This window comes from Ascaphus truei, chromosome 6, assembly GCF_040206685.1.
Source record: "Ascaphus truei isolate aAscTru1 chromosome 6, aAscTru1.hap1, whole genome shotgun sequence".
Taxonomy (NCBI): Eukaryota; Metazoa; Chordata; class Amphibia; order Anura; family Ascaphidae; genus Ascaphus; species Ascaphus truei.
In genome coordinates, this window is record NC_134488.1 from 83514014 (window position 1) to 83531710 (window position 17697).

Sequence of the window (17697 nt, forward strand, 5' to 3'; positions counted from 1 at the left end):
CCTCTGGCCTCTGATCTATGCTGGAGAGGCTGTGGACACAGAGGAGACATGGCCCATATTTGGTGGCTATGTCCAGAAATTCAGAAATATTGGCACAAGATTCAAAATCTAATAAAAGAGGCCACAGACCTCACAATCCCCCTAGATCCACTGACCTACATACTGGGCAGGCAAATAGATGAGATTGACCGCCCAGTATGGAAATTAATCTCCTTCATTCTAACCGCAGCCAGATGCTCAGTGGCGCTCTCTTGGAAGAAAATCTCCCCCCCCCACGATACAAATGGTCAGGAAGAGGGTAAACGAGGTCATGCTAATGGAGAAACTGACGGCATTCCTCAATCACTCAACAGAGCGGTTCTATAACATTTGGGAACCATGGCTGACCCACTAAAAATAGTCACTACACCCCCCCCCCCGCTCCCCAATGCCGGCAATTAGGAAGGACAAAGAGAAGGGCGCTCCAGGGGGATGGGGAAGACCCTAGGACCCCCCCCTTCATTTACCCCCCCCTCCCACATTACCCTCCCCGTCACCCCCACCCCCCCACTCTTTCTTCTCTTTTTTGGGAACCTAGTCACTGGGAACACTGAAGGGCCCGAGTGAACAACAACACGCTCAGGTGGTCATCCAGTGCCCCCTCCCCTCTGTCAACCCCCCCCCCCCCGTTAAAAAAAAAGGGAAAGAAAAATACTTATTATGGCAGTGTGTTAAGGGAATGGTTCTCCAATATACCTGTAATGCAGACATAACAAAGATGGCGGCTCAGTGCCTCTGACGCCACCGAGAGACGCGCTCGCCCCCGCAACTGCCTTCTCACTGGTGAAGGTAAGGGGAAGAGGAACGGGGAACCGGGTAGCCAAAGGAGACCTGGCTACATAAAATAAATATATATTCCATAGCATTACATTTCTTTGGCTCAGATACCTAAACTGATTTAATACTGCATTAAGGGTAATTTAAAGAGCTACTATATTATAGGACCCTGTTATCGATTATTAATACATAGTGGGGATAGAGAAAGCACATTTTTGCAGGCCCAATCAGTTTGTTTATTTTAATGTCATAGTTTTCTGATGAAGAGGAAATATGGTGGGTTCTACAAGTGTATAACTACACTTAACTAAATTGTATAGTATAAAACATGTTTAATTTCAGGCAAGGTAAATAATATTTCCCCCAAATATTAAATTGCAGTATGTTGCGATGTTAATGCAAAATTTCAAAACCTGTTGTGCGTCTTTGTTTAATGTCCTTTTTTTTTACCCTCTCTTTCTGTGTCTTGCAGTATGTGTCAAATATACACATTTTGGGTAGAGCAAAACAAGTCAAGTGATAGAAGGTCCAATATGTGATGTGATGCAGAAGATTATCCGAAGCACATTACTTATCAGTTTTCACTTTGTCTTGCAGCTTTGTTTGTGCTTTGTTAGATCCCTTATCTCCATTCTCAGAAAATAATTCAAATATTTACAGCATATCAATATAAACTGATATCTTGTGGCTTCATCATTTTATGGCAATAATGCAGTATAGTGCTGTAGGTGCAACTCACAAATGACGAATTCACATGGCCCGACTCCAAGACAAAAAGTAAATTTTCCAAATATAAAAGTGATGCTTTTATTTTGTACTCAAAAAGGCATTCCTTGACAATACTATAAATTCGAGAGTCAAAATCTGGTGCGTGATGTCTGAACCAACAGTACATTCCAAAACCAAAGGAGAAAAAAAACCCTTATGATTTTTAGAATCCAAACCTCACACCCAAGAATTAAAACCAGAACTTTATTATGCTATTTTAGTACTTTCCACAATTGTTTTAGCAATTTTTTTTTTATATTTGTTAAAATTACTGAACCAAAATTAAATAAATAGTTTTGGTTAAACCAAAATCGAGATACAAATATCTAGGGTGGCACTCTCATACAAATTGGGTAAACAGTAATTAATGTGCAGTGTGTAAAAACTAATACAATAGTGATAAAAAGCAGTGATGCTGTACATAAAACAGTGTAGTACATAGAACCGTGCTGATATTCCCCTGAGTAAGGGTCATTTAGTTAAACCCTTTGGCCAAAGCGTTATATGCCAGCACTGTAGTATTGCAGTATGTACAGTACAGTATTTTGTCACATTGGATATAGCGTTGGGCATTTTTGTCTTTTGTTGTTTGCATTGGGCCATGCTCAGTAACTCTCCTGTTTGACATATACTGTATATGCTTTATAAATGATGTGGTGGGTTTTGGGGTTATTGAGCTTGCTGGGATATTGTGTGTTTACTTACAGCCGCGGCCCCTTTTATTCTCCAACATTTCCGAATTTTTTCGGGGATTTTTTCCGAATGCCACACACTTCACCGCACTTCACCGCTTTCATGCCGCATTCATACCGCATTCACGTTCATGCATTCAATATTACGAGCGCTAAAATACCGGAACATATTCCAGAAAAAAAAAATACGGCATCTGCCCGCGGTTATCAGAGTTGCGCCGATACGGCCGCATTAGGATAAAGGCGGTCGCAGCTGTATATTCAAGTGCAAGTGATCGTGCAAGTGATCGTGCAAGTGATCGTGAACAAATACGTGAAAAAAGTGAATAATCAAATCGAGTGTATCAAAAAAGTCCTCCACCCATCCTGCAGGTAAGAAACCGTTTCTTCAGATAAAGTTGTCTTTCCAAGGAAATGAGGGAGTGGGGGATATCACCATTCATATAAAAAAGGAGAAACAAATAGAAAACACCATAGGGTGATATTGTAAGGACTCCAGCATGTGGAGATTTGGCAATAACCTCCAAGAGTTGTACTTGCATACTAGTAAGTCATAATGGGCAAAGCACAATCGGTGGCAATATAGTATGGCTGTGTGGTAGACATAGGTGATCTCAGGAAAGAGAAATACACACCATAGAGCAAATATATACAAATCAAAACTTTTATAAAAAATAATAGTGCTTGCGCACGAACCGCTTAGGTGCGTTTTCCATTTGTTATCCACCTGAGCTACACAATAAATTAACCTTTGTTTGGAGTTACCCTGGATTAATTATCTTTGTTGGCTATGCTCCGATTCTACACTTCTCTTCCTGGATTTTCACCTTTACGGACTGCACGCCCCGGAACTGCTAGACTTTCCTAAAGGGAGATTAACAGGTAATGGGCTTCAGCCCTTATTACGTTAACCTGCTCTTCTACTACTAAGAACAGGTAAACCCCGATATAACGCAGTCCTCGGGGTCCACCCCGAGACCACCGCATTAGTAACGGGGTCGCGGAAAAAAAATGGCCACCGCATCAGCGCATATTCACCCCGCGGGACAGGAGATGGGAGCGGGGATGTCCCTCCGGTCCCCGCTTCCCCCTGTCACCGCGTGACAGGCCGCGGGACAGGAGATGGGAAGGAGGATGCCCCTCCGGTCCTGGCTTCCCCCCTGTCACCGCGGGACAGGAGATGGGAGGGGGGATGCCCCTCCGGTCCCGGCTTCCCCCTGTCACCGCGTGACAGGAGATGGGAGGGGGAATGCCCCTCCGGTCCCGGCTTCCCCCTGTCACCGCGTGACAGGAGATGGGAGGGGGGATGCCCCTCCGGTCCCGGCTTCCCCCTGTCACCGCGTGACAGGAGATGGGAGGGGGGATGCCCCTCCGGTCCCGGCTTCCCCCTGTCACCGCGTGACAGGAGATGGGAGGGGGGATGCCCCTCCGGTCCCAAGACAAATAAACTGGGGCCAGCAACATACCGGCGTATTATGGTCCTTTCCCCACGGGGTCTCTCGGTACTTGTAGTTCAGGCTCCACTATGTTTACAACCTTAGGCGGGACAATGGACTACAACGCCCAGCATCCCTTGCGCTCATTCGTTGTAGTCAGTGACACCGGTTATGGTGTGTAACGGTGTGATGACAGCAATCTCAGGCGGTGATAGCGGGCGGCTTCTTATCCCGGGTACGGAATTATGAGTTATGTGTAACCGGCGTGCTATTGTCACCCGTGTTTCTGCCTATGTTGCCGTGTGGCTGTCCCGGCCGTTATCCGCCTTGTTTGCGCGTTGCCATGGATGCGGGAGGACGCCCGAATATAAACGGACACACCCCCCACCCCCAAGGAGTATTTAAGTGAGAAGGCGGTCTGGTGAGAGGAAGGAGGAGACCCAGTACGAAATGCACAATGCAACATTGTGTGTATGACGGATACGTTAAATCCTCTGTTCTTGTGGAATACACCAATTTACAAGCAATGGAGGCATCGCAGCGCATGTAATTTGTTATAAGCAAAGATCATTTCCCTAATCATTCTGCTTTAGAGACAGGTATCACACCTAAATTAGAGATAGCTGCCATTAAAGCCAATGGATATCGCAGATATATTTATATATATTTATTTCATTTTAATTATTTATTTAATAAAGTACAGTCTCCGGAAGACCGCTCACCCCCCCCCCCCCCCCGCCGCAGCACAGGGCCCTCGCGCCACAGTACAGGGCCCTCTCGCCCCGCCGTAGCGCAGGGTCGTCCTGCCACTCCGCTGCAGCGCAGGGCCCTGCCACAGCACAATGACGTCCCACCCCCCGCCCCGGGCCGTACCGCCAACCTACCCCCACCTACCTGCCCCCCCGCGCTGCACCGGGCCATCCCACCAGCCCCCGCAGCATCGGGGGCCCCCGCAGCCATCACCCCCCTCCACCGCAGCACCACCCCCACCGGCACGCAGCGCCCCACCCCCCCCCCTGCAGCCACATGCCTCACCAATCATCCCCAAGGTAAGGCTGATTTATGTATATGTGTATTGGGAGGGGGGGTGTATGTGCATTGGGAGGGTGTGTGTGTGTGTGTGTGTGTGTGTGTGTGTGTGTGTGTGTGTGTGTGTGTGTGTGTGTGTGTGTGTGTGTGTGTGTGTGTGTGCAGTGTGTGTGTGTGTGTGTGCAGTGTGTGCGTGTGTGTGTGTGTGAGCAGTGTGTGTGTGCAGCGTGTGTGCAGCGTGTGTGCAGTGTGCAGTGTGTGCAGTGTGTGCAGTGTGTGCAGTGTGTGCAGTGTGTGCAGTGTGAGCAATGAGCAGTGTCAGTGTGTGCAGTGTGAGCAACGAGCAGTGTGTGTGCAGTGTGTGTCAGTGTGAGCAGTGTGTGCAGTGTGAGCAATGAGCAGTGTGTGCAGTGTGAGCAATGAGCAGTGTGCAGTGTGTGCAGTGTGTGCAGTGTGAGCAATGAGCAGTGTGTGTGCAGTGAGCAGTGCGTGTGCAGTGTGTACAGTGAGAGTGTGTGCAGTGAGAGTGTGTGCAGTGTGTGCAGTGTGTGCAAAAAAAACGGGAGCCACGGGAAAACCGCGTTATAACCGAATCGCAGTATAACGAGGCGCGTTATAACGGGGTTTACCTGAATATCTTATATTGTGTAGAGGATATTATTTTGTACCAAATACTGTGGTCACCTGACAGACACCGCTAGATGCACCCAGGATTTACATGGACATTATATACTAATAGTTAACAGGGCTCACATGTGATTATGAAGCTCTAGAAATTGAGCAAAAACAAAGATTGCATGTACCATAAAATAATGTGTTGCATGGTCCTTAGAACATGTGGTTTGGGATACATAATGTCTCTTTTTTATTAAATAATTTAATTTTGATCTCCTGTTTCCAATAAATGAATTATTAATGTATCTGGAAGAGCTGTTGAATCACTTATATATCCACACTATACTTCCTATTTAAGTTTTTGTGTTTTTTATAATTTGTAAGATGCGTGTTTGTAATGTTATGTAAGTAACATTTGTTTTCTTTATAGGTGTTTAAGTGTTTTACACAAACGTGTTCAAAGTGGCTACTCTTTTTTTCTATCATCGTAATCTTAGGTTCATTCTGTTAGGGTTTCTGCTTCTTAAAATACAACTGGTGTTTTTCCTTTGTGTGTGTGTGTTTTAATATAATCTTAGCTCAGATTCTCCTTAGGAAACATAACATAATTTAAGAGATATGGTGACTGTTAATTAGTGTTTTAAATTCAGCTTTATAGGTAGAAAGGGTTGACTTTCCTTTTCCTGTGAAGGTGTGTATATCTGAATAAAGCAGTTGTCGGGTCTCCCACAGTGTTTCACTCTGATCCCCCACCAAGAGAAGCCTAAAGATTTTGAGGGATTACTTTAATGGCATTCTAAAGGACATTTGCGGTCGATCCTTTGGGATGGAATGTGATAAAGGATGACATTAAAATTACAGTTCTCCATGAAGTTGGGACAAATTAATAATTTAAAGGCAATAGTCATCTTCTGTATCAGTACAGAACTAAACCTAGTTATGTGCATGAATTTGAACACTCACACTATGCATGAATGTGTCACTTAAATACATCCATATTCTGTGAATCCAAATTGATTTCAACCATATGCAAATATTTTTTAATATTTATACAGCCTACCAGGCCTTATTAACTTCTAGATTTGTTAAAAGCATATCAAACTGCTTTTCTCTTAAAAAGATTTATTGACTATACATTATTTAATCTCAAAGATATGCCACATACTCTAACTACAGTATGTGCTGAAGATACATTTGTTTCTGTCATATCAGCTATGGGAATCAACAATTCAGATTTCATTACTGTATCTCTGGCAGTCTAATATATGTTTTTAAAAATAAAAATTATGAACACTAATAAAGTAAATTGCTAATATTGCTAAAGATGAGTTTCCCTAATAAAAAGCTAAAATACCACTTCTGGGAAGAATTACATTATAAATGTTTAGCTTTCAAATGATGAGAAACATTAAAGTTAATAATAAGTGCTGGAAGTATGCACAGTTAAATTAACTCTTTTTCCCTAAAACATACTTCTACAACTCATTACTGGGCTGCATTTGCAAATTGCAAAGAATTGTTCGAGATACTTTAATGTCTCTGCAATTAATGTTATATCAAATATTAACAACAGTTTTAGATGGAGTACATCTACAAAAAAAAACGTGTGTATGTGTGTGTGTATATTGTGATACAATCACTGTCTCTAGGTCATGGAATAAGTGCAGCTAGTGGACTTTCCAGCGTGCAGGAGGTTAAAGTCCTCTGTAGAAGCTTTCTACAGCTGCAACTAATTGAGCAGGCTGGACTCCTGATTGCAAAGGGAATTAAAAGTCAGCAAATGGCTTGCTCAGAGACAGACTGCTTTTCCTCCGAGTTGAGAGCTCCCCAGCTAAGAGGCTGACACAGTCCCCTAGACCAGCTGGACGGTGGTCGCATAGTCTGCAGGGACTGACTGGATCTTAATCCCAGAAAGAAGAATGAAGGATGCAAGACTGCGCTGAAGCAGGGATGTCCTGTCCATAACATTGGAACCACAGAGAAGAAGGATTCTCTGAACTCTCGCAGGGTCCAGACGGAATTACCTAGAGCCCCAACAGAAACAGTTAAGAGATAAACACTATATTAACGCGCAGAGATGGTGTATATTGTTTAGAGATAATAGTACATGTTTTGAGCCGACAAGCAGCTTAGCTGGCGGCAACTGTTAGAGAGGGCTGCAGCTACTGTGTAGTTAGACTCCTATGAAGGAGAAGGTGTTATTTTTATTATTTTTTTGACTTAAAGGGACGGTGGGCCTGTTAGTGTATAATTTAACCCTGTAAATAAACTCTGTGTAGAGAAATACAATGTTTCTGGCCTTAATCTGGGACTAAAAGGTACTGCGACGTGATGCAGACATCACAATATATAAAAATGAAGAAATTACCATTGTTGAACAATGATGATATTAATAGACAGGAGGAAATATCATCTAATAATGATGATATTAGACTGGATTCAAAGGGAAATTAAAACACATGGGGGTAGACTGAAAGCTCTGTTAAATGTGTGGTACTAATGTGACGTTACCTAAACAGGTAACGTTCATTAGCTCCCCTGGGTTTAACGAATATCCACAAAGCTGAACACATGCAAAAACCAACAGTCATTAGGCCGCTCATCAGCATATGGCTAACGCCGGGCGGGATAAAACAGTCCCGGCGCTAACTTGCTGTAATGGTGGCTCGCGGTAGCCATATGCTTAGGAAGATGCCGTGTATATATTTCACAATAGAAATATGTTTATTAACCCCTTGGAAAAAGTTTATCAGACATCCAATAATCCGGAATTGTCCCTTACTTGAATTAATTGTCCTGTTGTCACTGAAAGGTTTGTTAAGATGCATAATTGTCCCGTATTTCAGGGGCAACCGGATAATTCAGGGTCTGGTCGGCAGCGAAGGGAGAAGGATTGTAGCGGTCGGCAGAGGAAGATGGCTGTGGAGGAGGATGACCATGGCAGCAGAGGGTAGTGGTGGAGCCCGCTCCAGAGGTATGGCTTGGAAGTTGTAATTATCTTTCAGATCATACCACTATGGCGGGCTCTATCACTGCCCTCTGCTGCTGCCACCATGATCCTCCTCTGCAGCCATCCTTCTCGTCCAGTCGCTAGACGACGGAACTTCGTCCCTGAATTGTCTGCTGCCAAAACAGACTCCACTCTACAGGTAAGTGCTGCGCAGCGCACTTTCAGCAAGGGGAGTGGGATGCCTGAGAGGTGACAGGGGGATGTAAAGAGGAGGTTGGTGGCTGAGAGGGTGAATGGGGGCTGTGAGGAGGACGCTGGTGGCTGAGAGGGTGAATGGGGCTGTGAGGAGGAGAGTGGCTTTGAGGAGAAGGAGGGGAGTTGTGAGGAGGAGGGATGAGATGAGACGGGGCTGAGAGGAAGATGGGGCTGTTAGCAGGAGGAGGGGATAGCTGTGAGGAGGGGAGAGCTTTGAGGAGAAGGAGGGGATATGAGGAGGAGGAGGAAGTGGAGGGCTGTGAGGAGGAGGGGAGCAGAGAAAAGGAGAAGCTGAGAGATGGATGGAGGGCAGGGAGAGAGATAGATGGAGGGGGGGGGGCGAGAAAGATGGCAAGGAGAGCGAAGGGGGGGGGGGGGGGTTAAGCTGTGTGTGTGTTTGTCATGAAACCAAATAGGAAATGTCTGAATTTAAATAGAATTTTCCTACTGGATTTTGGCATCAGAGTATTCCATATTTAAAAAACTTAAATGTGGTAACCCTACCTTGGAAGCCATTGTGGCCATCAGGGCATGCATTATGTATGCACTCATGGCCACTAAGGTAACCAAGGGGTTAATACTAATACACTAACTACCCTACCACCCATGGTATATCATAGCGGTACAACCTCAGGCAAAATTATGTACATGCTTGATGTACCGTGTGATTTCTTTCACTTCTTTTTTTGTTAGATGAGATGTAATCTCTAAGTGTAGGAATCACAAAGTACATTAACCAACCTGAGTGGCTGAAGTACCACGTGATTCCCCTATTTTCAGATGACATCTCATCTAAAATAAAATAGGAAAGGAATCCTATGGTACATCAACCAATCCTGTCCTGAGAAGTCAGTACCATGTGACTGAACTTCTGTGATAAGGCTTGGGAAAAAAACTGAAGAGGCAACATCCCGAGGCTGAAGAAAGAAGATGACCGCTTTAAAGAAAAGAATAAATACTCACCAGAGATTGCTCTTCAAGCAACAGAGGATCCAGGGCTTCGTGGCAAGCTGACAGAGGATAGCACCGAATTAAAAAGAGACCATAGTGTCTGGATGTTTTTTTGTTTTTTTTACTTAGTTTACTTAGTTTTAGTTTTACGTAGTTTTGTTTTCTCTCTGGCTTTGGATTGATTTTTCCTTAAAAACATTTTTGGCTTTCGAGCTTGGATTAATTGTTAAGGCATTTGTGTTTTTTTTTTTTTCATTGACATTGGGTTTTGGATTATTTTTAATGGTTTGGGTTTTTTGATTTTTATTTGACAACAGGCATGGATTGTGTTTTTATTTTTATAGTTGTTCATCAGCCCTTTATTGGCTTATTATCTGGGGTAAGGGTGCGCAAAATGGGGTGAGCAAGATTTTTCAAGGGGGGCGCGGCGATTGTCGAGGCCATGCACGCTTTCCCACGACATTTAAATTAAATGCTGGGGGATCACGTGAGGCCTTTGGCGACTTTTCACCATGGCAATGCAGCGTCAAACGGCACCACAGGGTCACGTGACCCCGCGGCATCATTTTACACCAAAGACAAGGACGGAGAGGGTGCAAGGAGGTAAGGAGAGCAGGCAGGGGTGCACAGGGGAAAAGGTTTGCGCACCCCTAATCTGGGGGGCATTAAATAAAAAGATGAGGAGGACAGCCTTCATCCCGACTGGGGTAAGTAATACATGTATTTATTTAGAGTCAACATTGACTGCCAATGTGGCTATACAGGCCACCATTGAAGGCATAGGTAGCCAGAGTTACCATCAATAATTTCAAACCTTTATTTCTAATGTTATTATTTATTGTAATGTATATTTGTATACACTTTTCCTGTAATGCTTTTCAATGGGCAAAAGTCATATTAGAAACATTTGGCTAGGGGAGTAGGGGGGATGTAGGTTTATTGGGGATTTAGGTTATAGAAGTAGCACGGATGCTCAGCTGTTCTACACACACCACATGGCGCAGGACCAAGGGAGCCATCTACACAGCCACGATAAGACATCACAAGGTGCATCCATCTGAGGCAGGAACCAACTGATGACTACACGATTCGGTCCCCAAGTGCCCAGCAGTATGGCTCCGGACCCCGACTCCAATCTGGTGACGTCACCCCCACAGAGACTTTCTCTGACATGCTTGTTATTTTTACCTTCTTGTGAATGAAGTGCCAATAGACCGTGATTCTCTCCTTTTTAAATATTACATTTCATATTTTATACAGTTATGCTATGGAGCTTGCGCTCCCTTCTCTCTCTCTTATTTATTTATTTATATATATATATATATATATATATATATATACATATATATATATATATATATATATATATATATATATATATATATCTCACTCATGTAGTTCAGTAATATTTGGTGCTTGTCCCATAAAAATTGGTATATCAAAAGTATCCTCACCGGGCAGGCTGTCCTGAAGAAATCTTCCAGCAAGAAAGAGGCAGCACACAAATGGAATTGTAGTACAAAAAGATGTATTGAAGATAGGTGGCACATGCACAGACGTTTCGGTCCTGTTTGGAGGACCAAAACGTCAGTGTATGTGACACCTATCTTCAATACATCTTTTTGTACTACATAAGGACAGTCTGCCCTGTGAGGATACTTTTGATATATATATATAGATATATATATATATGTAGATATATATATATATATATATATATATATATATATATATATATATATAATTAATATACATACATATATATATATTACACACACACACACATATATATATTTATTGTGTGTGTGTATAAATATATATATATATTTTTTTGTATATACCTGTATCATTTATTTTATTCTGGTTTTTTTAATATCCAGTGAGATAAGAGTGGAGTATAAACGGTCTCTGTGCCCTAAAGATAGTGCAGAGCCTTACAATCTTGCTCTGAAATATTAAATGTGTTTGCATTCCTTTCAATAATGATGTCATGCAATATACACAGAGATCCTTTGAAGATATATCTCAGGGGTAGTTTTAAATCAAAAGCACAGTATCAAAACACTTCTGGAAAACAATTTTTTTAAGCGTGCATGTTTAATTAATTGGTGATAAATTACTATCGGAGCAATGTATGTGTTACATAATGATATGTTACAAACCTCGGTTTACAGTAATATAGAATCAATACATGTAATACATTTTACTGATAATTCTACATGTATACTCATTTCTTTGACAACATTTTAGAAATGTCACATAGACCTTTTGAATACCTTCGTATAATTGTACAGTAAAGCAAAAATGTGTGCAAATGGGGATGAAAGTACACTAACTGCATTTTTGATGGCACTGCTATTTGAATGGCTTTAAATAATCATGTAGTCTTGGATCTGGTGAATAAGATTATGGTGCTATTTCTGCTCAGTGATGAACCTTTAATGCCAAAAAAAATCCATCGTCTCATGCTTTGTTTACATAAACACCGCAAACAATTTCCTTTGCTGCTCTATTTCCAACTTTATCTTATACTTCAATTTATATGATACAACTATGAAATATTTAAATAGGTAAACATTTCAGAGTGCACTGCAGATACAGGAAAAAAAATTTGCTAATACGACTGCTTTTCATTTTCTGCTCTCAAACATGCAGTTCAATTTCTTCAATCTCCCTGATGCATATGTTTACATATAATTTAGCAGTAATCAGTCTACTTTTAATGCAAAGGAAGTCTATTTGCGTTTGGGCCGTGCTTGAAACTTGACTGGTTTCTTGGCAGTCAGTACTGCAATTGTGCATTAACGGAACAAAACTGTAAAATATCTTCCACTTACATTATTACTAACCCATGTATGCATTTTAAACTTGTGTAAGCAATCTTAAAATGGAACAGAAGATTTTGAATATGGTACCCTATAAAACAGGGAAAAACTGAATACCCTGCATTGTACACAAATGTATTGAGACTACTTACCAACGTTCCCCATGCGCAGGTGAAGTCTGCCTTTGATAACTGTATGAACTCCAATTGGTTTTACTGTGCCTTGCTTTGTCATATCTCCACTCATCACCATATTATCTTGCTCGTATTCTGTAGTTATGACTTCAAGCTCATGAGACACCTGCACTGCTGTTCGACCTTGGCGTAGTAAATGCTTTAAGTGAAAAGCAAGGAGAAATACATAAATCACTCTACTCTTTGAAGGAGCAGCCTTACTTAAAACAGCGATCTGTACAGCACAAACAATATACTGTATACTGTACAGTATGTGTAACTATTTTCTTAACATGGTGTGTACTGGGGATTTCCAATGTAGGATAAATGCTGTCTAAATCACCAGAATCCCCTAGGTTGACAAGTTATCGACCTTCACGCTGAAGCAATTTTGGAAGCTTAAAATGGCCTTGGATAGGAAATGGTCAGTGAGCCAATTATCAACAGTGATCTATAAGGCCATTGCTCCTGTGTCTCTGAAGAAGGAAACCACCTTAAAACGGTCAATTTTTAAATAAATGTAATTTCTAAAAAAAAACTGTACTACCCTAGTACTGTACATCACTAATAAAGTGCTCGCTTCAACCTAAAGTAAATGAGGTCTGGTAAGGTGCACCCAGGGTAATTACATACCAGTAAAGGATAATGGGTAGTTACTGTAGAGTTAAAAACGAACATTTATTACATATTACATATACTATGTATGGAGTTAGCAAAGGGTGACTATCCTTTATAGTTGAAATAATCACAAGCTGGGACAGTCACAATATAGTTGTGGTCAACAACTAACCAGAAAGCATACCAGCAATAGGTTGAATTGCTATATACAGTAGGATAAATCAATAAATACTCCTTATAAGGGGGAGAAACCTACACTTGGAGTACGTTGTGCCTACATGCATATAAGTGTAAGAGTTGACTCACAGCTGGGCTGTCACTCCAATGTTGCACTGTCCCATACCTCCTATAATCCACAGTGATCTGACTCCATAAATACATGTGTCTCCGGTTATCCTTTTACATGCCCAATTATGTTAGTTGCCCTGGGCGTCTGTTAGCTGCATCTCCACACACTGACCTCTACCTTGTTATATGTACCTCTCCCCATTTATTATATATGTGTGTAATGAAAGTTATTTTTTAACTCTTTTACTACCCATTATCGTTTACTGGTTCACCGAACAGGGCCTTTTTCTCTCTCTCTCTCACATTATACACTATATCCCCTGGATGAGAACACCTCTAAAAAGAGGGAGAGAGGCAACAAATGGTGTTGGTGCTTTTTGTTTGCTGAATAGGGCACCAAGTAGTGCTTTAGTATACCAGAAAAGTTATACAAAGTACCATATTCAGTCATTGATTTTTGATAACATGGTGCCTACAGTAGTATGGTTATGAAGCCACAGTACTGTATGTCTAAGTTGAAAATTAGACCTATTCAGGGAATCACATAAATAAAAAAAGACTGAACAAATACATGAATAAATATTGGTCTACTTATTTATTATGTATGTCCTTTTCTTAAGCTGTAATTTCTGAATATGGACTCAATACGATTTTGCAGCTAAGCAAGTCATACTAAATCCCTATTCATAATGAAATAGAATAAATAATGGAACACCAAACAAATCATATATTAAGAATGTGATATGAAGTAGAGATTTCAGTCTTGTGATTCAAGAGTCCTTATGCCACCCTAAAGGATGGTCTAATCATGTGACCAAAGTGTTGGTTTACATGTCCTTACTCCTTCATAATACATTTTTTAATTAGAATTTAATTTGGTGAAACAATAATAACTGAAATGAAACAAATAATGTAATGTATTAATATGATTTCATGTGGTATGATTTTTTTGTACTTGGTTTTAGTTACTTTCTTTGGTTTATCCAAATAACCCTTTTCATAATCACATTTTATATAAAACAAGTACTTTAAGTGCATACGTAAATGTAAAAAATACATATAGTAAAAATTATAAAAAAATATTATGTAATCTACATTGTCAAATATACTTTATGGGGTGTACTGCCTATTGTAACAGGTAAGGTCTTCACCATAATGTTCTGCTAACACATGTATTTGTGTTGAAACACACCATGTTCCACTACTAATGTGTTACTTGTTACGGCATAATGAAAACATATTTCAAACAGTTGTATGATCGCAACATATTTTTCTTTATATATTATTTATACTTTTATTTTTATTTTAGTGCCAGGAAATAGTTCTAATAAAATATTTCTATGACATTATCATACTATAAACTTTTTAACTTGTGAAATCTTTTTAAATTGCTATAAATTAGACATGAATGTTAAAAATAAACGGACTTCAGGTTGAAATGTAGAAAGAAACTGGATTGCCATTAAGGCTTAAACGTATTGTTTCTCTACCTGGTCTTTTTTTTGGTTTTCATTTGACAAGTCACCAAAAACAGACATCTGCTTTGGTGTTCAGTCTTCTACTTCCAAACATAACATTAGACATCTTGTTTAAAATGTTTGTTATTCGATTTTAGGAAACCCAGTCTGTCAAGATTTCATTTTTTCACTTTACACATGTAATGTACTGTTTCACATTTTAGTCTCATTAAAAAGCCTCCTGAAAAGGGGGCTAGTCCCCGCCTCTCGGGCCCACCCCCTCACCTCCCATTGCTGGACAGGGGCTACACGTGGGCTACTTAAAGCCCAGCTGGTGGGGTAAGTGAATGGCCTTGGCTCCCTGCGATCCTTACCTGGCACTCCGTGATCCCCTCTCAGTCCACTCCGGCAGCAAGCACACTCAGTGAAATTCTCCCTCTGCGCTTCCCCCTCTGTTACCTGTTGTTGGCCACACACTGTAAGGATTCCAGTCCTGGGTTTGGCTGGAACTCATCCTTACAGAGCTATTCAGTTTCCAGACAAGCACTCCCTAAACCTGCAATCAGGTTTCACCTGCCTCTTGCTGCCTCCTGTGCAGCTCTGGCCTGATTGGCTTCCTGTGCTATTTAGCTGCTGCCTTTCCTCCAGGAAGTTGCTGAACATAAACGTTATAATGGTCTTGCAAGTAACTGTGCTTACCACTGGTTCCTCTGTTTGGCTGGACATGGCCTCCTTGTGCCTTAGTCTCATGCTCCTAGTCCCCTGCTTCCCAAGGCCTTCTTGCATAGTAGCCCCGGTGCTGCTTACCTTGTTCCTTGCAGACTTCACCTTCGCAGCGCTGAAGCGGCTACGCTGGTTTCCCCAGTGTTTCCGGTGGTGTGTCTGCACCCCTGGTTCCTGTGGCCTTCACGCTTCTCTGTTCCTGTTTCCCCCTTCCAGAAGCCCTGCTACGCGGAAGCGGCTTCGCTGAAATTTTCCTGCTTTCTACGCTGAAGCAGCTCGCTGAAGATTTCCTGATGACGACCCCAGCCCTTGACCTCTACTATGCTCCTATACTGTCCACTTTGACCTCAGCTCGTGACCATCGCTCCTATGCCGCCTACCCTGACCCCAACTTGTCTACGGATTACCCTGCTTTCTCCTGTCCTGACCCGGCTACGTAGGACTACGGACTACGCAACCCGGACCCGGCTTTGTGGTCCAAGGTCGGTGTATATCCATCCCCACCTCAGCCGTGTGGCCCGGCCCTGGTTTGTGGTGAGCATAACCGTTACACACATGCGGCAGCCAGGGAGTCCAGGCAATTTAGAGTGCAGTTTGGGAGGGTCGGCCTGGTACGCTGGCCTCAGTGCGGGTGTGTGGGACGTGGGGGAATCTAGCAAGGGGGCAGTGTGGTCCCATAGCTGGGACTTTTACCTGTGGGCTCCTGCGCAGTTCTGTTTTGGCCCGGCGGCTCTTTCATCCCACGCACAGCGGTCCTGCCATCCCCCCCACCTGATGCTCCCAGTTCTGTCTCCACTGCCGGCATCCTCCCAGCATTGCCCACTCACGTCGACGCTTAGGGGTGGGACCGGAGACCCCCCCAGCCAGCTAGTCCAGCAGCCGGCGGCAGAAGGGGGAGAATATCTCAAGAGTGCTACTATGGGTGGGCAGCAGGAGGTATTTATCAAAGATGCAATGACTAAGGGGAACATTATTGCCCCAGTGCTTTGGTAGGGTATGCAATGTATTCACGTTAACTAATGCATTGAATATAACCAGTGGTCGACAAATCACCAAAAAATCAACTCGCCGAACAAAAAAATCTACTCGCCACCTAGTACCTCACTGCTGCTTGGGCCAATAGGAGCTCGCCACGATGTTAAATCCACTCGCCCGGGGCTTGCAAATGTATAGGTTTGTCGAACACTGAATATAACTATGGTAATGTGTGGACGACTGAGTTGTACAGACAACAGTGAGAGGCCTTTTCATGAAGGTGTACACACGTTGCAAATGGTAATTAATATCTGCATGTTTTGGGGATGATTGTCCATGGCCAAGGTGTTGTTGTAGCTTTGCTGGTCGGGTACCATCTCTTCCCCTCCAGTTTGTGCGAGGGCAAAAGGGAGAGCAGGCCTTGGCCAGGTGTCCTCTTGCGTGGCTGCTATTCTGCGTGTGGGGCAGGCAACAGGCCACTGCAGAGGTGGGAATAGGGGTGGGGTAGGAATGAAGGCATGATTGGATTGTTTGCGTATATAACAAATCCTTGTCCATTTCAGGTAGTTTGCTTTAGGATTTGAGATATTAAGTAAATAAAATCCAATATGGTTGGAATAGGGCCGATCTTCAATGCAAATGCTCATTATATACAGTTCGTGTACACACACGTGTGTATGTACACACACACACATACACGTATGTTTGTATTCAGGATATACCCTATCTTCTGTACAGCGGTTACATTTGATTTAAATAATTATTAGTTATTATACTGATTACAGTGGGTTAATACCCATAACGGGGGCACCAGGGGTCCTTTATGTTGGTCAAATGTTACCACTTTCATTTAGAGGATGTAATATTTTTCAGCTATTTAATTGGTAATGTACAATAGGATATTAGTTGGGTCACAGTGTCTATTGGTAATACTGAGTAAAACAAAGGCTTTCTCCAAGCAGCGTGCTCCTCCACAACTAACCCCCACCCCCCGAGGCCTCTCAGTCCTGCTGCGGGGGGGTGGGGGAGGGACAGGGGTTACAGGAGGTGGCACACAATGTTCAAATTTACCTAAATGATTGAATGATTGTAAAATATTGCCCTGTTATCTTCTCATGATTCAAAA

The 17697-nt window shown here is 42.5% G+C and overlaps 1 protein-coding gene across 7 annotated transcripts in view; it reads right to left on the reverse strand.

The window, feature by feature from the left end:
- The window catches only part of NPHP4 (nephrocystin 4), a 264867-nt gene that overhangs the window by 53403 nt on the left and 193767 nt on the right, over positions 1-17697 (reverse strand). For all 7 annotated transcript variants that reach the window (XR_012802230.1, XM_075604944.1, XM_075604943.1 and 4 more), the window contains one exon: positions 12490-12670. Coding sequence is in view for 6 of the 7 variants with exons in the window: in XM_075604944.1 (XP_075461059.1) it covers positions 12490-12670 (181 nt within the window). In the remaining variant the exon portion in view is untranslated. The remainder of the gene's footprint in view (positions 1-12489; positions 12671-17697) is intronic.